The sequence below is a fragment of the Neodiprion lecontei genome, chromosome 1, assembly GCF_021901455.1.
Source record: "Neodiprion lecontei isolate iyNeoLeco1 chromosome 1, iyNeoLeco1.1, whole genome shotgun sequence".
Taxonomy (NCBI): domain Eukaryota; kingdom Metazoa; phylum Arthropoda; class Insecta; order Hymenoptera; family Diprionidae; genus Neodiprion; species Neodiprion lecontei.
In genome coordinates this window covers 33,818,591-33,842,641 of record NC_060260.1, presented here as the reverse complement: position 1 = coordinate 33,842,641, position 24,051 = coordinate 33,818,591, and the positions used below count along the sequence as shown (strand labels likewise).

The 24,051-nt window shown below is 40.8% G+C and overlaps 1 protein-coding gene across 3 annotated transcripts in view; it reads right to left on the bottom strand.

The window, feature by feature from the left end:
* Positions 1-24,051, bottom strand: part of LOC107222817 (RYamide receptor-like) — a 52,764-nt gene that overhangs the window by 12,703 nt on the left and 16,010 nt on the right. For 2 of the 3 annotated variants that reach the window (XM_046732033.1, XM_046732084.1), the window contains exons 2-4: positions 2,078-2,184; positions 1,034-1,236; positions 150-298 (exon numbers count right to left, since the gene is read on the bottom strand). In XM_046732033.1, coding sequence (XP_046587989.1) covers positions 150-298; positions 1,034-1,236; positions 2,078-2,184 — 459 coding nt within the window. Of the gene's footprint in view, positions 1-149; positions 299-1,033; positions 1,237-2,077; positions 2,185-20,344; positions 20,660-24,051 lie in introns of those variants that run through there. The other variant, XM_015662327.2, reaches the window with a different exon arrangement.

Below are 24,051 nucleotides of genomic sequence, written 5' to 3'. Positions count from 1 at the left end.
ATAAAAACGAGAAGATATCTAAAATAAAAACTGATAACTTTATTTTCCAGGTGAATAAGAACGTGAATTTCCGCTTTCCTCTGAGCGACAATCTACAACGCCAAAAGCCTTTTCATTTGATAGAGGTTTTTGAACTTGTTCAAATTTACCTCAATGGCTTGAGAATCGCTCGATGACGGTCGACGGCGATTGCAGTGAGGGTGAAGACCGACACGTTGACGGAGAGGACCTGGACGAAGGGACAGAACGCACACATAAAGTATGGGAGGTTCCATCTCTGCAGCAAAGCGGCCTGAAACTGTGAAGCCAAAAAGGTTCGGATCAGCTCTTTAAGGTGACAGTCACGCAATAAGGACAAACCAGGCGGACGGTCTGACTAAAAAGAAGGAAAAAAAGAAAAATCGGTTTAAAAAATTTCCAGCAATGTTATTTCCACGAATGACGGTGAACGTGAATTGAACCATATTCCTTCTACGTGATGAAAATGAATCTGAGGAAACTTGAACAACGCGAGGTATAACAAAAAGTTGTAAACAATTTATGAGGAAAGATTTTATGATTGAAACGTTAATGATAATTGAGCTCTGGTGTTTTGGATACGATTCTGATGTTTCGGACTCATGTTGTTCACCATAGAGAATTTTCAGATATCACCTGAATTTTTTTTATACACATAGTCTGTTCAGGAGTTGCTAAAAATAGATTTTCGTCAGTACGGTGTAACAGTGAATGTTTTTCAGAAAGATCTGTGAGGATCCGAACAGTGAGCAAAATGAGAATAACAACATTAAGATGCGATCAAAAGCATTTTAATGACGAACCTTTTCTTAGTTGGCTGATATCTCAAGTTGTGTCAAATTAAATTGCTCGGGTTTATTTTCATTTTCATTATAGTTAAAGATAGGTCGTTTCATTCGTACTTAATACCACTGATACGAATAACGTTTCTTTTTCTTCTTCCAACTCTTGATTCGAAAAATCCGGCCGATTCTTTCTCGCCGCATAAAATTAAGACGAACGATTATTGTCTCACCTGAAAAGGAATAGCAAAGAGGCCAATAACGATATCGGCCAGGGCGAGATTGGCGATGAAACAATTAGTGACGCTCTGCATGCGTCTGGAAGTAGCGACGATCCATATCACCAAGGCATTTCCGACGACCGCCAAGATGGAAATACTTCCGTAGCAGATACTCAGCAGAGCTATCAGACCAGCTGGCACGTCGTAAAGGTCGTCTGAAATTGAAAAAGACACGTAATAAAACGAGAATACGATCGTCTCGTCATCCGGCAATCTTCGCTCCGAGTTCACGTATTAATTGCACCTCGGTCAAAACGATCAGTGCGGAAGTAATCGCGGCACGAAAAACATCCGCGTCATATTTACCCCAGACGAAAGAAAACGAGGAAGCAGCTGTGCGAAGCAATAATTTCCTAATCGTACCGTCATCCAATCACCGTATTATGTGAAAGAAAATAGCCCGACTTCGTTGGGGAATCGAGATGGACCGAATTTTGCGTTAAAGGAAGGATGATTCCAGTTGAGAACTTCCTTCTGTTCCACGGTTTGAAAATACAAACAAAATCAGAACTCATCGAGCTTTTGCAGTTCGTTTGTCTATCTAACGTCGCTACAACTCGGTAGTTTACGTCACTGTAATCATCGCGCAAGGGATACAAACCGGCAGTTTACGTTGTCTTCGACGGTATCCAGAAGCCGTTTAAATTATTTCGACACAGTTAATCGCGTCGTACTACAGCTTTTTCCTGATCGTTTCCCGTATCCCCCATAAATTCTGCGCCATAAATTCTTACGGTTGAAGGCTGCAGCTCTTCGGACTATCAACGTTATTTTTCCATTCTTAACTGACGACCGGTTACAAGATTCGATGAAACGGAAGAGTTCCCACGGGAAAAGATACGAAACGGCGATTGATTGATCGTGGCTTAGGCGCAGAGGTTTTTCATCGAGTTTCACCAGAATGCGACACACAATCGGAGCAATTCATCAACGTCCGAACCAATGGACACGGGGACGTTTAGTTGGAAAGTAATAATCCTTGGTAAGAAGGGTTACCGTATTCGTCGTAAATGGATTCATTATCGTAGGTCCTGTTCGATCCAGATACCCAGACCTCATCCGGCCCTCCCTCCTCGGCCGACCACGCTCCGTCCATTCTGAAACTAAGAGGATTTACTCAGACTCGGATAGTTAGCGGTAGCTGGTTTCCATGTTTCACGACTACCAGAGAGCAGGAAACTTGCTTCTCTCGACCGTAATCGTTATAATTAATCTGTCGCCGGTTCAGAAACGAAGCATCCGCGCGGCGGAAGCATCAGAGGCAAGCTTTGTGGGGAAGACTTCGAGCAGCGTTCTATTTATTCGTTCACATTCTCCTTCTAAACGGAAATGACCAAAAGTGACAGGTCGACAATTAATTATAGAAAAACAAGATCGGGGTGAAAACGCGGAATAAAGTTTGCATATTTTCCTGCCGCCCTAAATTGAGCAACGAGCATCTTTTTCTTTGTGGGGGGGGGGGAGGCTTTTCTTTATCAATTTGATTCCTTAATTTTATAGATAGAACTTCGCGCTAAAAATATTAAAAAGTTATGGTGGGCTTCTAGAGCATATTTCTTGCAAACGATCATTCGTTGTTCTCAGGCAGTCGGTATCGAAACAACGTCAAAGAGAGTCAGCGATGTGACGGGCATGGGAAATCTTAGCTGCTGCTGTAGGCACTTAAGCCCCTGCAAATAAGGTAGAACCTCCATTACCGCAGCCGGAGCGTCAATTTTGGGAACTGTCGACTTTGTATCAACTTTCCAAAATCCAAGCAGTTTACTTTTTCCTTGCAGCTTACGCGACACTCGCATTGCCCATTTGCCTCTATTGGCTGTCCATAAGAATTGTGCTTTAATTTACTGATACTTATTTTTTGCACTTGGCTCAACTGTCACGGATCATGTGTGCGGAGAATCTAAAATCTAGCCGATGGCTTAATACATGCGCTCAAACATAATTTGCTACTTTTCGTCTACTAAAAACGCCGCGGGTTTACAACGAATGTTCGTAAAATCGCAATTTTATTCAAATTTCCAAAGGAATCGAAATTCTCGGTCATAAATCTTCTCTTAGCGGGTTAAATTTTCACCCGTTGCCAGTAATCTTGAATACATAATATACCAGGCGTAAATTCGGTTCAACACTCTGTGAAATAACTCGCTGTTGTACTATAAGACTTTAAGGGTGTGTCTGTAATTCTTTGTTCCTGCAGTAAAATGAAGAACCCTTCGCGCCAAATGAAAACGATTTCAGTTCTGATCTGCCCCGCTTCCGAAATGGCTCAATCGTTTTAGCGCATCTACAATAAATAAAAAACCGATCGATTTGCAATAACGGCCGTGAATTTTAAACGATCGCTTGAGTTACGTAGTGAAATAAATAACCCATCCAATATATTTAACGAATGAGCTCATTGCGATTTATCGCCAAGCTCAATATTCAAACGAATTCGAATATTCAAACTGATTATTAGCACGATGAAAAATAAGAGCGTGATAATTTAAATATTTGCATAGTTTTCAAATTTCTGGACACTTATAACATATCCAATAGCGAATAAACGCGAGTGAATTTCACATCGCGGAGCAGACCTGCTGTAATAAATTCACAATTAACATATTTGATTTACGGGAGAAAATAAATTTATTATCGGTATCGTCATCATTATTATACATGTATTTTTTATTGACCAAACAATTGTGATTTATGAGAATCACGAACAAAGTCTCGAAAAAACTAAATTAATTGAAACTCAAGTTGTAATGATAGACTGAACAATAGCCCGCAAAATATTGTATACACTGAGAGAAATTTTTAGTTCCGATTACCGCTTGGTCTTTAACTATTTTCAGTTTTTACCACAATCAAAAATTATAGTTCTATGTACAAAATGGAACTTAGTTTTGTAGCTGTTACTATTCTTTCTCATTACGATCGCTGTTACTATATTTTCTTGTAACTGTTGCGAAAATTTAATGCTTGTTCAACAACAAGTAGAGTAAACCGAACAAACTAATTTTGCGTTGCGATCACTAAAAAAGGATCGGCAACAGCGCAAAATGATTAGGCGTACCTGGTTTTTCATAATTCCAACAATATTCAAACAGTTTTTTTTAACGATACCTGTTTCACTGAATTCTTCTAGTTACTATAAGAAATTAAATTTTTCTCAGTGTAGGTAAGCATAAGAAAAAGATTTATATAAAATAAGCAAGCTTCTGTTTGGGTATTTGGCTTCCGAGACACGTACTCATAATATAAAGATACACAGATGTGAAAATAGCCAGCGTATCGTGTAATTTCCTTCTTTCGTATCCAACCTCCGCTATCTTCCCCGACATTAATTGGATCCTATTTGTCCCAGCGTAATGATGAGACGTCACGCGTTATAAGAATCATATCTTATACCCACCTTTCTCGATTTCACAGATTAATCGCGTACTCCCGATATCCTGGCATTCGCTCAGGCAGAATATCTTTCATGATTCGTTACGGGACACCGACGAAGATATATCGCTTTTGTTCAATCGTGCAAATAACGTAATCGTGGCGAAGCGAAAAATTCTCTAGACTTGATGTGTGGCTTAATCGAGGGATATGGAAGAATCGTGGATCGAGCCTAATTCATACCTCGGCGAAGGATGAGAAAAATTAATTTTAAAAAAGTGTGAGAGAAAAAATGAAACATCTTGAAAAAATAATGTTGCGACACACCTGTTAATAACGCAACTGGCACAAATTATTAGCGACGCAATATTAGCCCTGAGATTTTATTCTCCGTATCTACGATGTATGGATGATTAATTTTTATCGGGAAATTCGATGGCCTTCCTGGTACGAAAATCGAGATTGGTGCATCAGGAATGATCGCTCTGACATAAGCTTAACGTCGCACAATTCAACCGGGTGAAGATACGGCAGCGGATTCCTCGGTTTCTTTCTGATGAGAGCAAAATCTGAGTTGATTAACAGCGAGGCGAAGATTAGATTCTTCGTACCAGTGGCTGTAAAGATTTTATTAAGAGGTCTCGGCAGTGAAACGTGTTGTGCATAACGTGATACACGCCATGCGGCGAATCAGCGATCAATATCACCTCGAGTTAGGTTTGCACGCTTTCAGAATAAAATGAATGAGAATTAGATAAAGCTTCGCGTAAAAAGTACGACGGGAAGCACGCTAACCTTACCGCAAAATAACCAAACGTATTGTAACATTTTTATGCTTGGCATAAAAATACGACCAATTCTCATGCAATTTTTATTTATTTTTACTCTTCGTGCCGTTACGTTACGTATTTTTATCACGTGTATGAATAACGCCTCCTTTATGCGGGCGAACTCGAAAGCTCGTGCTTAATTTCGTAGTACTCAGATTTTTCTGTTATTGTACAATTATTTTCTTTTCGTCACGAGATTGTTGTACATCGAGTATTTATCGAATAATCATACAAAACTAGAAAATACTGGAATCGTATAACCGTGACAAACGCCTAGACGTAAATTATTACGTCAAAATAGTTAAAAATTTAGTATATAATGAATTCGGTTTCACTAGGAATTGCCTGGTAGATATATTAAAATACAGACGTGTTGTCGTCGTGGTTTTTATTACTAAAGCCATAAATTTTGCAGGCCAGCGAGCAATTATTTATCCTATTATCAAGACTGGCAAGCCGGTCAGTGAGTATAATTAATCAATTATCAAAACTGACCGGCGGCGTTTCGTCAGCAGGTAGTTTGTATATTCAGGGAGTTTCAGGAAATCATCGTCGAAATACGGAATAAATGGTTATCCGCAAATACGGCGCGTCGATGGTTGACGATGGTTTATTAATAAACAGGCGTTGCGCGAAGCGTCGATTTTCAATAGATTAAAAATCCTGATCCCATTAGCCGGTCATAACGGACTGCCGAGCAAACATTATCTCACTTTTGACGTCCCAGGAGCGTAGCTGTAAATCGGGGTGCCACGAACCATTGAATTTTTTCTCTCCAGCGAAAACGCAACGTGTAAATCTGGGTCGCTAGAAATGAGGTTGAGTTGATTAAAGCTCGGGTAAATTTCCGGCCCGTATATAGATAACATATCACGTGCGGCGTATATGGGCTAATTTTTTGTTTGAAAAATATTACAGTCGCGCGCCACCGTCAATACAAAAATTTGCTTCCTTTCCAAGCTCTGTAAACTCTGCTGCTGCAAAATTCGGTAGAGAATATTTATCACACTACGATGAATTATTTTCCTAATCTCCGAAGCTCTTCAAGTCGTGAATCTCAAAGGCGTGATCTTGAGTGAATCCGACTGTCTGTGCAAAAAATCTCCAAACCATCGGGTGAAGCCTGCATTATTATAGCGTTTGCTCAATCATTTCATACATTCTCTCAGACATCGACGGTGTTGAATCGTAATCAACGTGCTATGATAATAGGGAGCGTAGACTTTTGTCACGATATTCGTCTCCAGCTCAATTCCGAATCCGTTGGCTTTGATGAAACCGTATTCAATGCTTTCCCTGCAGAATCAGAGATTGTTCCATTCAACGTCACGGCGAACGTCCCTCGTCGGACGCTAAAATTACGCCTAATCTCGCCATATATTGAACTATTTGTAACGCCACGTTTTCGCCTCACGTCGAAAACAGCCTCGCAAATGTACGAGATGTATTCAGCCGTGAATTTGCGAAAAATCCGGAAAATTAGGCACGTTACGCTGAAAGTGAGCCCCTAGAAGAAATTCACACCCCAATTCCCGGGCTTCAAGTTCGTTCCACCGACTCGAAAGCGCTCTGAATTTGCGCTCAGGATATTGCAAAATGTGCAGCAGTACCACGGGTGCAAGCAGGGCTTGCAAGTATAATTTAATCAGCAATGAAAACGTTCCCCAAGTGGCTGAGGTAATTTGCCAAACGATCTTCAAGAGCGAAGCTTACATGTACTAGGTCGCACTTGAGCCGTCAGATTGCAAGCTTTCATGGCGTACTGGGCGAATTTCTTTTACGCCACTAACGAGCGGTGTTTAGCCGATCCTTTGCGAGGACCAATTCTTTCGAGTGCGATAATTATCAATTAGTGGAACTTTGAGCGGCTGATTGAAGAAAAGGGTGGAGGTATCGTTTTGGCAAACTGAATTTTATTCAATTTTTTATTCATTTCCTTCAGAGGATCTCCAGTTCTTTTTATGACCTCGTTGATTGTCTTTCTAGTCGCATTACGAATTAACGAGGGTGATGCGATTAGTGCAAAATCGAGCAATATACTCGTAGTCACCAGAAAACCCTTGAAGCCCGTAGACTTGAAATTCCCGCCGAGGAAAGGAAACCGCATTTCACGGGCAATTCGATGATTCAGTGGGTCGCGGTATGGGCCGTTAACTAGGTTTATTAATATTGTTCTACCGCCATTAACAACAATGTGGCAATCGCGATTAGCGGCGTGTTGGTAAAACGGTTACGGTTATACACATGACTGCAGCCAAAGAGCTGAACTACATGCGCGTGGATAAAATGAAACCCTCCTTTTATGACGCAATCTGTTACACCAGACTTGATCTTTGTACGCATGGCCTGAAATTCGCTTGGATATTAACCTTTGTAATCATGGCAATATACGCGAAGGCTGGAAGGTCTGTTAAATTGCAGATATGGTCCTTTTTCCTCAAAGGTTATATAGATTATAGGTATGTGTATGAAGAAAAAATAAAAACAGAAAAAAAAAAAAAATGCGAGGTTCAAACTGAAAAGCTGCATGCATGTAGACCTCGAGACTCCCAAGAAAATCTCCGGTCTCGCACTTTTTTTGCAAGAGCAAACGGTCCTGAGCTGATTTAGCAAACGATGTATATATCCCGAACCGTCAATCTCGAAAAAAGCTCTAAATCCAGATATAAATGGTTTGACTTTGTGATATTTACGGCCACGTCTAAAGCAGTGTCTTCCGAATCGATTTGCCGCAGTGCTTTTTATAAAAAAGCCCCATTGTCGGTAGGAAACTTTCAAGAAATCAATTACTTCTGAAAACAATACCAGCTCGCATCGTGTACGGAATCAATTGAAAACTGCAGGATCGAAGCTGACGATGAGAGAACGGCTCCGATTTCATCCGATGAGAAATTACTTCGTAATATTTTTCTCTTCACCTCTCGCAACGAACGATATATCGAAAACAATAAACGTTTCCGACGACTTCACCGTCCTTCTAACTCACGAATGCCATTCAGCCGTAAGTATAAAGTTCTGAAAAACGGAGAGCTGATGAAAATGTCTTTCAAGATTTCGCAGCACCAGCTCCAAAATTTCCTGAAGTCAAGCTCCGACGCTTGTCAGCCGAGGTTTTGTTCACTGAGAATGCGACAGGCGGGAAACAATTTGTCGTTATCGTTGAGATTGAAAGTTCCAGTTCCTTTCACTGCCGCTAATAACAAAGAACGGTAAGAAGAAACGCTGTGTATTACGATTTACAGAATAACGAGAAAAAATGGTGCACTTTGTTAATATACTTATCGCGTCATTTACTCACAGATTTAACGGCACCGATTGCCAGTAATATTGCCGCTAATGGCCCCATTTTCATAAATTTTTATGAATGTCTCTTTGCGCGCCGTCTTCTAATATCTCGAACCTAACGACGCGAGTGCTTTTATCAAAGACTAAGATTTTGCCGCCACGTGGAAAACATTTTTTTCGGTAAATCGATTACTACTTTTCGACATTCGTATAAGCGTTCAGCTGATGCCGTTCGTAAGACTCTTTCAAGCTGGTAACATGCGAATCTTCGAAAATTCGACATCCTATCAATTATGCTAAATATTTTCGTCGCTGGTCGCCTGACAACAAGCTCGATATGAATTCACATCAATTCTACAACTGTGACTACGAGGCAAAATTTTTTTTCAGGGTAAAACTTCTGCCTTGGGAATATACAGTACATCAAAATAGAATCCCGGGAAGAGTATATCCTGACACTTGTTATAAAATAATGCGGTTAGCTTATAGCTCATAAGAATTGACTTGAGTTGTGAAAATACCGTAGCGAAATGGTAACTATGCCGAAAGAAACACAGTCGAACTTCTTAAGATATATTATCAGCAACGATTCGAGAAGTAGCGCTTATTCCCGTGTTCGTTAATCCTCTTGAGGTTTCAAATCTTCAACTCCAACAAGCGCGATATTTTTTCATCATTTCGAGCATATGGTAAGCGAGAATATAAATTACGATATTATAACTTTTAATCCGCCGATTGTGACATGTTTCTGCATAAAAAGTACGTGAGGATTATTATGCCTAAAGGATTGCTACTTTTCTAAAGGACTAAAGTGATCCGAGAAAAGTTTTGAGGGTGGCATATTTTTCGAAAAGATTTTACACGTGTGACAATATTTCATAAAGGTCATTGAAGATAACCTGTGCAAATTGACAGTTAATATTTAAGGGTCTGTCACCGCGGCTCAGAATCAAATTAAATGTAACTACGATAAGTTTCAGATTAATGATGGATATGTGAGTCGAGCGGTGTAGCAAATGAACGCGTCGAAGATCGAACGAAACGAGGGCTTCCCACGTGGTAAATTTTTACTCCAAGGTGAAATAAACACTGCGAGAATAAACGAACGAACGAACGAACGAAGCAGATTTTTGATTCAATCACTCGTATATTGCCGAAATAAATAAAGACCAGCAATTACCAATGTAATCGTAAAATTCCAACAGCTGATTTCACCCGAGTTACTAGCCGCATGGGTTTCAAGTATCCTTGGACCCATAAACATCTCCGAGTTGTATAATTGTACGAAATTGGCGAGGGACCCATAAAATTTTTGTGTGTTTCTCAATCGAGATGCTGGCTGGTGGCTAGTTAGATATGTTATATTATAACCGGTCGTCAAATATTTGAGCAAGCCGTTCTGGGATATTAAAACTTCATCGTCACACGGTTCAAACGTATAAAAGTGCCTGATATATTGAAACGTATCTTTTTCTTTCAAGTTCAAATCAGAAACTGATACAATTTCCACTGAGTGCCTATTGTAACTCTTAACCTACATTGAATTTCTATTAACTGGACAGTCCCCGTCTTTGGCATATTCCGTACTATTTCATCTACAAAGACAGGAGAAACTTGATCCAACAAATGAAAGATAATGCCACTCACAGCTCAGTCGCTTTTTCTGTGCCTGATTCTGAAGAGCTTCGGTTCGAATAACCAGTCATTTTTCAAACGTCTGAAGAATAAAAAAAAAAAAAAACACACAAAGAGCGGCTTTTCATTATTCTCATTTTTGCAGAATACTTACCCAAAGATATGTTTTGCCGCGAGTGAAAAGCTCGCTTGCTGGGTTCACCGAACACCTTGAATGAGCCATAGGCAAGACGCGAGGGGTTAACCACCCACGAAATACCCGCATGTCATTTGTTAAAAGCTTTCGAAAATGCCGAGATCTCCGCAATGCTCTCAAAATCGTTTGATACCTTGCCAGCTCGAGAAAAAATAGTTCCCAAAAACGGTTTCGATCAGATTGACTTATTCGTGAGGATGTGCGATACAGACTCCGGGAATTATTTGTTCTAGGTATCCGGGCTTGATCAGCCGTATTTATACCTTCTCGGCCTGAATCAAACGGACTAGTAGATGCCGCTGTGATTTATCAGGCCGGTCGGTGATTGAGAATCCCTAATGAGAAAAGCGGCAAACGAACATCCGGTATCAGAAGTTGTACCGGAATTTGGATCATTAGCGTAACACCGCAGGACTCATCTTGTTGATCGAAAAAAAACGAGCCGGAAAAACAGTTCTTTCGTGATACTTCTCATCGCCATGAAAAAGGAAGATTGTGTCGTTATGTCCGACAAACTTCCGCTCCGATATCGAAAATATATTTCTCGTAAATAGTTATTTTTCTCAACTCAAAATCTATATGCCTAAGAAAATGTTCAGTTTATTAGACTAGATCTTGTTTGACCAACAAAAGTATTTTGTTGAATTAAGTAAGTATATCGCGTTCGTCGCATTTAGTTGAATCAAACGAATATCACTTGACTCAAATAATCCTTTCCCTTCGTGTAAACTTTGAAAAGTTACACCCGACTGTAAGAAGTGGTCTCGAAATTTTGCGTCAGAAGTAGGTAAAATATCTAAACGTAAACTCGCTTTTCCGAGAGCTTGAGGTGTGAAGCATCAATTATACTGTGAAGCTTTTGAAATTTCATACGCACTTGCTATAATTGTCACGCGATCCGAGCTAACCATAAAATGAATCGAGTTGACACCCGCCTCCGCAATCTGCAATGGCACACTGAGACACTCGAGATGTGCCTGCCGGAACTTTCGGGTGAACTTGACTCCCCCTTAATCATTCTTCATTCCCAAAATTTATCATATAAATTAATAAATTATATACATTTATGCATGAGAAAATTTCGAACAATGAGATTCTAGGAAGCGAGTTCCCATCAACGACAAAGCGTTTGTAAATATTCATTGCAGGATTCAATTATTTGACAAATGTAAAAAACGAAAAAATATGAGAATATAAATACCTTCGTGAAGTACAAAGTTAAATAATTCGAAAAAATCAAGCCGAATGCCTTTGCGGAAAAGGTATTTGACCCGGCGGTTTCGGAAGTGAGACCAAGAAAAGTCTGAGCATCGCTGGCGCGAGAAAGTTTGCAAGGGTATAAATTTTAATAATTCAAACGTTAATTCAATGGGAGACAAAATTGGGGTTGACAATGAATAACTGGCTCTGACAGGATCGCCTTCTGCGCGTTTTAAGAGCTTGTTTACTCGCCTCGGCGATATCTGTAGGCTGTGTGGCGTTTCAATTGTAATTGGATCGGAGTGAAATCAATTGCCAAGCTTTAAGCAGCTCGGTAAGAGTTTGCAGGCTGACCTTTGCGCTTCGAGTGTTTTTCATTTTCACGCTCACGGACATAAAAGAAGGTGGAATAAAAGAAAATATAGTTTAAAAAATGATGCCATTATCAAGTTCCTACGAAGCCGGGTGAAAACCGTGCCGCGTAACCGATGTCGAGAAGAAGATACATCAGGCTTTATCATTTTTTCATCTCTAATAAAATGCGAGTAACAAAAATAATATACTTATGAATAATTCTTCCACCCACCGCAGCTGGGGCCGAGGAGTTACGCGCGTTTTATACGTACTCTATTTTTCTTCTTTCTATCACGGTATAAACTTTATTTCAATCCCTGTCTCTGTCGCAATATTGACGACGTGTATATAATATTCTCTCCGATTGCATCTCGTCCTCCGATAAGAGCCGTTGTTGTATGAAATACCTACAAAGAAAATTGTTCACCCGAGGTAGAAACCGGAATCACTTGCGGATCGATGAAACGGCGAGAAATTTAATTCTCACTACCAACGGTGTCAGAGTCGCTCGACACGAGGAGATTCAAACCGATCGGTACGCCCTATTGATGAAAATCTGTCATCCCAGTATCGATATAGTTTCGAAATAACCGTTGAGATGAATAATACCTAGCCAAGCATTGTTGCGTTCCTACGTTTGCACGATGTCGGAGAAAATGCTTTGAACCTTGTGCTTCGGGTCCCGAGTACACCGAACAAAAATAAGATAAAAATGCGGACCCAATCATACTCTAAAAGCATCGAGGTTAGAAGCCAGAATATAAATGGTATTGTCGAGGACAAGATTGCTCGTCACCCTCGGCATTGTGGGTGCGACTGCATTGTTGCCGAAAATTATCTCAATTCTTGGCCTATATCACCGCTCTGATATTTTTGCCGTCCTTTTGCTACGGCGCGACGGCCAAAAGAAAAATAGGTAATCACCGTGCTTGGGAGTAAAAGTTGGACGAGAAGAATAAACCGCGCTCTTTGTACTCGTGGTACAAAAGGGTTCATTGCTCCTCTGAAATTTGCTTGACAGAAGCATTAGAATCATCGAGTTATTCACTTTTGAAATCGCTCATGTATTTGAAACACTCTTTAACGATGTGAAAGTCGCGCTTAAAGTTATTAAGGATCATTTAAATTCAGCGCAAGGGAGTCTGGAGTTGTAATTGAAATTGCGTGCAAATTCAAAATGCGAATAAGTAAGTAACCGATGCGTTGGAACATCAGTTGCGTGAATTAAATCTCTCGCATCACATACGCCGCGCATTGAATTACCGAAACAGGGGCTGAGTTCGTCTTTGACGTCAAGAGCATAATAGGCGGTGACTCCAATTCCTAAACTTTAATCAAGTTTGCGTGGTACCCATCAAATTTCCGGCCGCAAGTTTACTTTCACCGGCGCTTCGCGCTTGTGATGTGAAGAATATGAAAGCTGAGCTCCTCGGGCAGCAACATCTTGGTAGAAAACGTGAAAATTCTTGCGTTCTATATGTAAATTCATTTCCTTGCGCAACGCAACCCCCAAAAATTTCACCTCGTATATTTTTGAACAATGTTAATACCTAAACATCCAATGAAAAGAGAATTCGGGCAACCGTTATCGCGAAAAGTACGAGCTGTCATTTTATGCATGAAATTTTTTCATCACCCGCCAACATCTACAGCTGTTAAAAACAATATGTTGTTTCGCCACCTTTGAATTGTACTACGATCCGTGAATGTAACTTATTATAATATCAGTTTATTTACCTGTTAGACGAGAAAAAGAATTAGATTTTCTCTTCACGAGTATTCGCGCACTTTTCGTTCACAACGAAACACAAATGTCATCGAATAACTGTGCGGCTACACTACATAATTTGAAATGAAAATTCAGATGGGGTATTTTTCAATAATTTTGGTTGTCGATCGGGGTAATAAAATGTAAAATTACTGTGACATTTTTTCGGGAGCAATAAAAAGCTACGGTTATACTGTGTTGAGGTTGAACGAAAATGATCGTTTCAGTAGCTGTGACATTCGTACTTTTTTTAATCAAGTAACGTCGAATTGGTTCAGAATCTCAAATCTCGCGCGCGGAATCGCAACGTCGATTGACGGGTAATAATTCTGTCATTTCTTTTATCACATCATTTTGCTTACATAATTTTAAACCAAACACAGTCCACGCATCAGTACAGTGAAGAGAGGATGCGGATGTGAAACACATTTTTTGTTGCAGGACGGGATAATACTATTCGAGCCAAATTATGTACCAAGTATTATTCACGGTTCATCAATCCATAATATATAACAGGGCGAAAAACAAATTCAGCAATTTTTCCTGCATGCTGGTTCGCGATATCGTTTTATACCACCGATTCATCATCACGCTCCGTTTCTCTCATCTCTAACCCCAAGCTCCATGATCCGTGCAACAGCTCTTACTACTTGCCAGCGGCTGTCAAAACCAACGTTTCCTGTTTCCGGGTTGTTCGAATGCAACAACATTGAGTCTCTCAATCATCCTGAATTTATACTAGATTTAGTTACGGAGAAAAGTAAACTGACGCGTATAACAGCCAAACAACCGCTTCAGTTTTGACCGAAGTCCAAGTAACCGTTCGCATTTATATTTCTCTGACGGAATTTCACTTCCATCAATGAATTGTTCACTGTCTTCGTTTCTTAGACCCCGTATGTCAGCCCTATTCATTTGTTCTGTACTTAGGTAGAGCGATTGTGAATGCACCTTCGCAATGTCGTAAACTAGTGCACAAATATTTATACAGAAGTAAAAAAAGAAAAAATAACACACACGCGCACACTCGTAAACACGCCCTGGTTGGCTTATCTCCCTGTGTATCTTATAGCTATCCGAAACGCGTTAGACGCGTATTAAAAATATGAGTGGAGTGCAATCTACCGCCATGAGGATATGCGTGAGCCGTAATTGAAACAGCCGAAACAATATCAACGTAGAATCTAAATCATGAGGTCCGGTAAATGCCTGCCTTTTTTCAGGATTCTGTTCTATTAAACTTTGTCCATAATTTTATCAACTCAGTCTCAGAACTCTAGAGGAACGGAAAAACTGAAGGAACAATTAAGGAACGTTAACGTTTAAACTCGGAGGAAGCAAGTATAATGAGACCCACTAAATATTACCGGTAAGAATTTAAAGCGTGACAGGTAATTTCGTAGAGAGTACGTCCGCTTATAAAAAAATAATAAAAGAAATAAGTTATAAAACATACGAGAGCTTTTATTCAGCTATTAATAAGGGTCGACGCATTTTATGTATGGCGGGCAGAACTCTGGGAAGCTCGTCAAGGCCGTGAAGAATGCCTTTGCAAAATCCAGAGAAAGAATTCGGAGAGGCGCTTTAGGGTTTAACCCAAAAAGTTATACCTTAAATTTTCGGCACACCAATCTCTGGATAACTTCGTACGACTCCAGCTAGGCTTTAATTAATTTTACATCGACACGCAGCATTCCACTCGGAACGTATGGTCTCGCGGGTCGGCAACGGAGTAAAAAATTAAGACAATAACGTGGCGATGGCCATTCGAAAAACCGCATTTTCAGTATCAATATTTACTCCCAATCCAGCGCCGGGGTCCGCGAAGAAAAGCGTTCTGTTATTTCTTCTTTTTCTTCTAGTTTACTTACCTCCAAATACCACTTATTGGGTAATTTCGGGTCAATATTTGATGCTCGGTTCAGCCTCGCGATTCGTTATCCTTAACAGACCTTCACATGCCAGACCTCGAGCTTACACGGCCTAAAAACGGAGCAGTAAAAGCGTCGTAAAAGGCTATTACCGAGATATTTTCATCCGAACTTCATTATCACGTAATAACTAATTCTCGCCGCGACGATAATTCTTTCCTCCGGAATCTACCATTTTCTACGATAGCGAAACGATCTTCCACTGATATTACCGCTCATCGCTTTCCGCTAAGGTCACAAAATACATCAAATAATTTCCCCTAGTTTACTCGATTCTTCGTCTCTTCCGAGGCCACATGAAAGGCCACCGAACGCGGAGATCATGGTAAATTGACGTAGGTACAATGAAATTACGGTGCGTATAAACATGTTGGGCGATTATATACAGTCACGTGAAATTGCCCCACGAGATCGGCAAAGGATGCGTGATTCACTTTTATCGCTCACGAATGACCAATTTTCCATAAAAGCCACACGGTTGCCGGACCCAGAATCCCGCGAGGAAATTCGCAGTACCTGACCAAAGCATCCGACTACTCAAATTATAGATAAACCCCGAGTACAAAGAAAGCCATCGGTTTCCCCATGACGGAGGTCTTCCTTGCCTTCTTGTTTACAAAAAAACAAAAACATTAATGTCTTAGCTGGTAGAACAAATTGTCCGAAGCTCAGCAGCCGCATAGCAAAGGAAAATTGTTTCATATCCAGCTTGAGTTATCAAAATTGTGCTTTGCTGTAGTTACAAAGTTCATCATCGCAAAAAGTTTCGAAAATGTTCCTCGAGTTGTTTGAGTTTATGCGTATATTTTTATCTCCTAATTTTTTTCTCCAACAAGTCCGTTGAATGGGCGAACTTGTGATTAACTTCTGAGAAAACAACTGAACAACGCCGAGCACCGGAATTTCACGATATGCTTGTATTTTGCACAAACATGGCAAACTGAAACTTTTTTGCAGCTGGATCAGATGCTTCTGGCAATTTGCTTAAACGATTTTACGAAAGTTTTTTGAAAAGTTGGCAATCGTTAGCGGCAGGACTTTAAACGATCTCTGAAACACGTGGCGCGAATGGCTACCTCACCTCTCGATGTTTCGTGTCACGAGATTGATCGTGGGAGAGTGAAATAAAAGTTATACATATGTAGGTGTGTAGATATACGAGATAACCAATGCTGTCAGTCCAGATGATACGTGTAATTTTTTGTCAAGTTGAACCCGTAAAATTGTCATCGTCACAGTAAATTTACGAGAAGCTATGACTCCTCCGTTTCAACGAACGAAGATACGGCTTCGAACATTAGAAATTCAAATGCACGTCTCAGGCGTGATTGACGACTCTGTAAATCCGCTGCTGCGAATAAAACAAAAAATATGTAAATATTGTGCGAGTCTCGTAATTGATACGCAAAATTTCGAACCCACTGAACTCTCTGCTCTCTGTTATTATGCTGATCGCGTTAGAAACAGGTATGCAGCAGGTTTAATTTTCTTTTCTTTTTTTTTTTTCGCGTCAAGTAATTGAAAGTAGACTGCGTATACGACACTCTTTACCCTTGACTGCGATTTCATGTAGAAAAAAGCTTTCTCTTGGCATTCCTTATGCTTAATATTTCTCTGAGAAAGTAACTATAGAACGTAAATTTTCACGATACAATCTGACTGTAAATTAAAGCTGTGCAGGCTCAACGTCGGCTGTGAACCACAAGAGAAAATTTCACGCTAGAACACAAAGGAGTTTGAATTAGAATTTTAGAGGTGGAGGTGGGGGAAAATTCACGGTCGAATGAATCAGCGTCGGCAATGAGAATGGGAGCTCGCAATTTTCACTCCAACTCACAGATTTGTATTTGCGAAAAAGCACCCGTCGCGGATTTCCATTACAGCGCGTCACTTACAGCAGGCTTTTTACTAGTTCAAAAATCATCGAAGCTGGACTTTGGTGTATGAGACGAAATTATAGCTTATACGAAAATCACCGTGCGTCCAACGTGCAACCACTCGGACCGCGATATGGCCAAAGGGTAAAAAGAAGTGGAAAAAAAATGTTGTACGCACTATAACCCTGAGTCCCCTGGTTCACATCCGATTATAAAATCGATCTTGCTTGCTGTCAATATCAGAAATCACGGTGGCCAGTTAAATATTGTTGAAAAACGAGGTAAATAAAAGATAAAGAAGATAATTAGAACGACAGCGTTACCAAAAAATTTTTCACGTTTCGCACGATTCGTGGGGAGAGATGAAACGCAACGACGAATAAAAACACGACACCGACGAATTGATAATCAATTGTTACTTACGGATAAATTCGCTCTTCCATTCCTGAGTGACAAGCAATATTTCACCTACGCCATATCGATTACGCACGATATTTACTAAAAGAAAAAACAAATGAGCCTTCGAAACAATAATGATTATACATCGATCAAGTTAACAAGGATTAAGCTGTGCCGCGATGCATAGTTTTTTAGTACACTAAACAATAATATACGAGATGGAAAAAAAAAATTAAAAACTTGAGATTTGAGGGAAAATGAAGATGATATTTGATCCGGATAATTTCTCGGTAGATGACATGTTAAATAAAGTATATCTGCTATAAACATGTAGCGTAATACGTCACTTTAACATGTTTTTTCAGAGCTGAAGGAATAATCTGAATCAAGATTGCTTTGGAAGAATATTTGCCGAAGCGTGTGTACACAGATGTATGTTAATTTGTCGTCAAGCAGCGAACGCCGGATAGAAACATTCAAGCCCCCCAAATTATATTATTCAGTTATCGTCAATTATTGAGTAGCAATTCGAGCAAGCCCGAACTGATTCAAATGATTATTATTCGTCGTACATTGTAAATTTTAAGAACGAGAAGCACGAAAAAACTAGAAGTCTTCGAAGTCCGCCTGTCACGAAATTACCTATCATGTTTTTACAGCCATAAAATCCTGTAGTTTAACATATAAACGACTTCATATTCGGTCACCTAAGATTCAAGGTCTTACGTCCATCATCTCAAGATGAATGACCGAAGGTTTATCGAGATGGAATGAAACCGATCTTACGTTAGATGAAATAAAGCCGCATCACCAAATCCGTATAATTAGGGTAATTCGTATGCGCATCATTAGGCATAACCAAAGTACAAGCTGGTTCCGAATTGCTGATTTTTGCACAAATATCAACGTTAGCCTAATTTCCCAAGAACCATGAAAATTGCCCAAGATCCATGTTTAATTGGATCCTCGATGTTTTCGCAACTTCGCCGAAATTTCAAACCTAACTAATAAATTTCAGCCGAGTTAAAAGTGAGCGTAAACAACTTCAATAGCCACGTTTTTACCGTCCACTCGTTTTGCTCAACCGCTGGACCGCCGTTCTTCATTGGCAAACAATATAATTCGACTTTACGCGAAACCAAAGATAAATCAACAAGCATCCGGGGTGTCGAGGGAAGAAATTCGTGATAAACGACTTATTGTTAGACGACTGGCTAGACGATATTCCACGAACAAATAGGCTGAAACTCTACTTACATCCATGGGTCTGAAATGGTATACTCATTTACGCGGGTAAATATAAACAGGATTCAAGAACGCTTCATCTCTACGTATTCCCGATTACCCATTCACCGAAATCAAGGAGCTTGGTATACGTTTGCGAATAAACAGCAAACCGCCAAACACAGAGAGACTATAAATTAACTTCTAGGGCACGAATGTGAACAGTGAATGTACTCGTACGTTGAGTACAAAGATAGGTAATGGAATTACGGTATGGCGCTTGATTATCCGGCGCCTAGAGATCCTCTAAACTGATTAAAAACTTTGTTGTCAACTACCGATCGATCCCTGGCACTGCGGGATGAAAATCACGCGCGTTGAACTGATCCAGGGTACATAAATTGGGTACGAAATTGCGCGAGAGACATCACGGCAATTTTGCTAGTGAATAAATTCCCAGATTGCTTGAGTACGTCGTCATTTATGACCTGCAATAAAAATGTGACTGGGCCAATTTTGCTCAGGTGTACCGAGCACCAAGGAATGATTATGTTCTAGTCCCTGAGGTATTGTAGGAAGTAGCTGAGCACACGGCAGGAACTCGGATTCTCCCCTTACGACCACAACAAGGAAAAAAGTCGACAAGCTGGAACGACCTTTTGGCCGGATGAACCCTGTTGAATTATTGCTAATTACGCCCCTGGTACACAAATTTCGTCCAATAATTAGATACGGTACTTGAACTTGGTGCATATTTATTTCGCAGTGCTTTTTCTGTGTTGGTATAACGTGTCGGCTAGGGATGAAGTTGAATCTAGCAGCCGAGATGCTAATTTTGATTGAAATGAATCAGCGGAATCGAGGAATCAGCATCTTTTTTTCAAATCTCGTTGAAAGCTCTAATTTTTATGAACTGTAGGCCAGAAACTTTTTTACTGCGTTGCTGTGCTTGAAACTTTTTTTACGATCGTTTCGCTGCCTAATTAGGTTACCAGATTCACAGGCTCGTGGTATAAGATTAAACCGTAGATTTGAACTTTTTTCAGGTTTTTCGATATGTACTCATTACAAGAGAATTGTAAAAGTTAAATACCTAAAAGTTGCGGGCTACGATGTTTCAAGCAAATTCTTCGGACGCAACTTCCCGTTAAAAACCTTTTTTCCAAATTGACTGTAACGAACGGTAACTTACCCAGTTAGCACATGACCGTTAATTTCGCATAACCAGCAGCGATCACAATATCAGCCACGTCTAATTGACACCGTATATTCTCACACATGTCAATGTTTTCTCATCATACGAGCGGCTTGTTTTCAGCTTCGAACCGTTGCTCAAAAATCCCTCCTTTCACCGCCCCTTCTCAGCGAGTTCGTTCACTCTTCTTCGATCAACGGTTACCAAAAAACTGTGCTTCTTTCCACGCAGACGATTATCAACTATCCCGACACCTTACGCAGCACAAAATCTGTATATTATACACAAATACCGATCACGATCAGCAAAGTTTCGCACTCAACGACACTCTGCATAGTCTTTGGAAATTATTTTCGACATTGTCCAACGGCCTGATTAAATCGCGGATGGAAATAGCTCGTCAACGTTGGTAAGAATTCCACCTGGGACCCGAGATACCGGACTAATCTTCATCGAGTCTCTCGGGTATTATTAGTCTCGAATTCGGCGGTCCGAGACGATCACTCACTAGTCAAATTAGCAGACGATAACTGCGATGAGACACCTGCCGGCTGCTGGAACGACGAGGGACATTTCGTGGGATTTCACTTTCGAAATCATGTTTCATAGTATTTGTATCAACCTCTACAAGTACCACTCAACGTTGTCGCCTTCGTCACGACGCGAGATGCCGAAACTCTCATTCTTCGAACGAGATCCATAGAATGCCAGCCGGGGGTTGATAATCCTTTGAGCCTCGCTCAATGAGCTTTGAAAAGAGGTCGACAGAAGCTTCTCCCTATACTTGATTATTCTCGCGCCGTTATCAATAGGCAATCTTTTTCCTATTTTTACACCGTTGCCGCACAGTCGTCGAATATGAGTAACGGTCGATAATTGTTCCGACTCAGTTCATCACTTCACATTCAACACTGTCGGATTCGAATTCATTATTTTCTTCGTACGTCTTGTTCACTCAACCGACTACGTGCAACAAAGCGATTCTCACGGTTTCCTCTTAGCGTATGATCCGCTGCTCACGCGCTCATTTCAAAATTTGCATTCCCCTCCACTGCACGAATTCAGCGACTGATCGAGTCCTGCAAGATCAGTGATCAACGGGACTTCGGACCCGTCGTCACCCCTTCGGGAGTCAGTCCCAAACTAGGATCGGTTGAAACGGAGCTTGAAGGAACAGCGACTCGGTCACCAGGATCCTGTCTGCCTCGAAAACCGGGCGAAAAGCATGGCGAAGACGATCCCCGATCGAGCGATGACGCGTGTCGGGATCAATCTCGCGGATTCTCTTCTGGGCCGGTCTGGAAGTCGAAGCGATTCGAGCACCGCGCCACCCGGAGATTCGCGCCGGAATGCCGCCGACCTGAGCGGCGAACAGTGCGCGTTGCTTCGCGCTTATTCGCGCGCAAACGAGGCGCGCGGATCGCTTTTGGCCTCACAGTCGGAGCAGCGCTTCCCCGTAACCTCGAACTTGAATTTCTCTCGCAGCTGTAATCGTCCGGTCACGTCGATATCGACGGCGGTGTTATCAATGCCACTTGCTGCTTCCGACGCCGATACTTTCAACCCCGGTTCATCCCCCTCCCCCTGCCATTTGGCAAACGCGGCTGCGCGCCTCGATCAACTTGCTAACCAGCTCACTGTCGGACCCGCGAGCACCGTATGTGATGTTCGTTTTTGCCGTGCAGAGATAGGACAGCTTCTTTATCGCGGTTAAACTGACCTCATACAAATTGTTTCCTGCGATCCGGCCTGCCGCTGCCCTCCCCTCCATTCGTGGGCCGCGCGTTACGCTGTCTGACCATATTCCGATCGCTACTACTTGCTAAACTTGATCCTGTTCCAGGGATTCCTTACTCGACATCTCAGATCCATGGGAAAAAACAATTCGTATCAGATCGCTATGATTCTTATCCGACGTTTGTCGTAGTCTTTAATTTACAAAACAACAGTCCCTGCAGCTGTACGTTGTAAATTTGTAAATTTATCATTTTTCAGCCTTAACGCACTGAGAAAAATTTCATTTTGCAAGAAAACGAAGTACATCTGATTAATTTTCGCGATCAAAGTTGCCAATACTTATAAATGAGGACTTGACATCAATTTATCGTTGCACCAACGTCAAATTTTTTCGACATTTACAAGAAAATAATAACAATGACCATAATTAAAATGGGTCATCCCTAAATGACGTCACATAAATTTGATCGGTTTTGCCTCCCTCCCCCCCCCCCCCCCCCCCCTCCTCGCCCCGATAGTTGCGACGTAACTCTTTTAGGAATTTTTAATTCAGAACTTGATTAAAACTGAACTTCTAATATTATCATTATTTCTTCAATATCTCCAAATAAAGTAACAATTTGTACATTCTCATCCAGTAGATAGGCATTCAAAATGAATAGAAAAAAAATTTACAGCTACGAAACTAATTTATTATATTTTTCCAGAATTACATTTTTCAATTGGAATAAAAAACGAAAGTAGTAGTAAAGCATAGGACTGCGTAGTAACGGCAAGTGAAAATTTCTCTCGATACAGAGGTAACTGAAAATAAAAATTCACCTTGAATCAGTCATAATTAGTTATGCTTGCGTTATACGCACGAATCGGATTCTGTGGAAATTATTGGATAGAATTTCCAAGCTAAAAAAAATAACGGCCAAACACTCGCCAGATGATCACATCACCAGGACTGTTCTTGCTCGATGTGATTTGATCACATATTCATGCGGAATTACGCCATAAGCTGAATGGCCAAATTTTCATATCCCAATCAAGGGCCAGCATTTCGTGTGACACGTGTCCTTGACCGCTCGAGATGATCGAATATTGTGGGTACAATGAAATTGATGGACGTCGGTGATTACGAAAATTAAAATTCGACGTATGTACGCAGCTTTGAATTGAAATAAATTTCTATACAAGTTCCCATTTTACGTGCTCCTATTATTATTGACCTTCCACTAATTACCTGGTAATAAATTTGGCGTCAAAATCAAGCGCGATCACAATTTGATAGATATTGCAAGACAAAAGCTTGAACGCAAAGTAAAAATTGTCGTGCGTATAAAAAATGGTAAATTCACAGTATTCGAATCAGTAATGAGAGAGCATAAAGTTTCTGGCACACGTGACCACGCATACATTTCTAATTTGAGAATGGAATCTTTCTCTTCTTTTTCATCGCAGCTGTTCGACGGTGTGGAACTCTTGCTAGGTAATTTTAACGAAGGCACTTTTCTCCGCATACGTAAGGGCGTAATTATTGTTCGCAACTCTCCCGGCCTGCTACGCCGACGTAAGCTGGTTATAACGCAATGTAATTCAAATTATCCGTGCAAACAGAAAAATATACCTATACCCCTGCGATGGCGGGATCAAACACGTATTACGTCCAATTTGGCAGTGGTGTACGTTCCGCAGGATCAGCGATGCCTGCATGACTCAAAACCACCTACGGCGTCGTGAAAAAAACGTCGAGGTATAAATTAAACGGAACATGCTTTATAATTAATTCCGAATTAACGGTTAAAAATCAGATGAAGAAAAATAATCCTTCACCGTCAAGATATTTCTGACTACACGGTCAGCCGCGTGGTTTATTTATTGGCTCTATATTATGCTGTCAATTGCGTTGACCACGGTCAGATAATCCGATGACATCGCGTACCGACAGCATATCGAAATTCTGATTGCAAACGTGATTC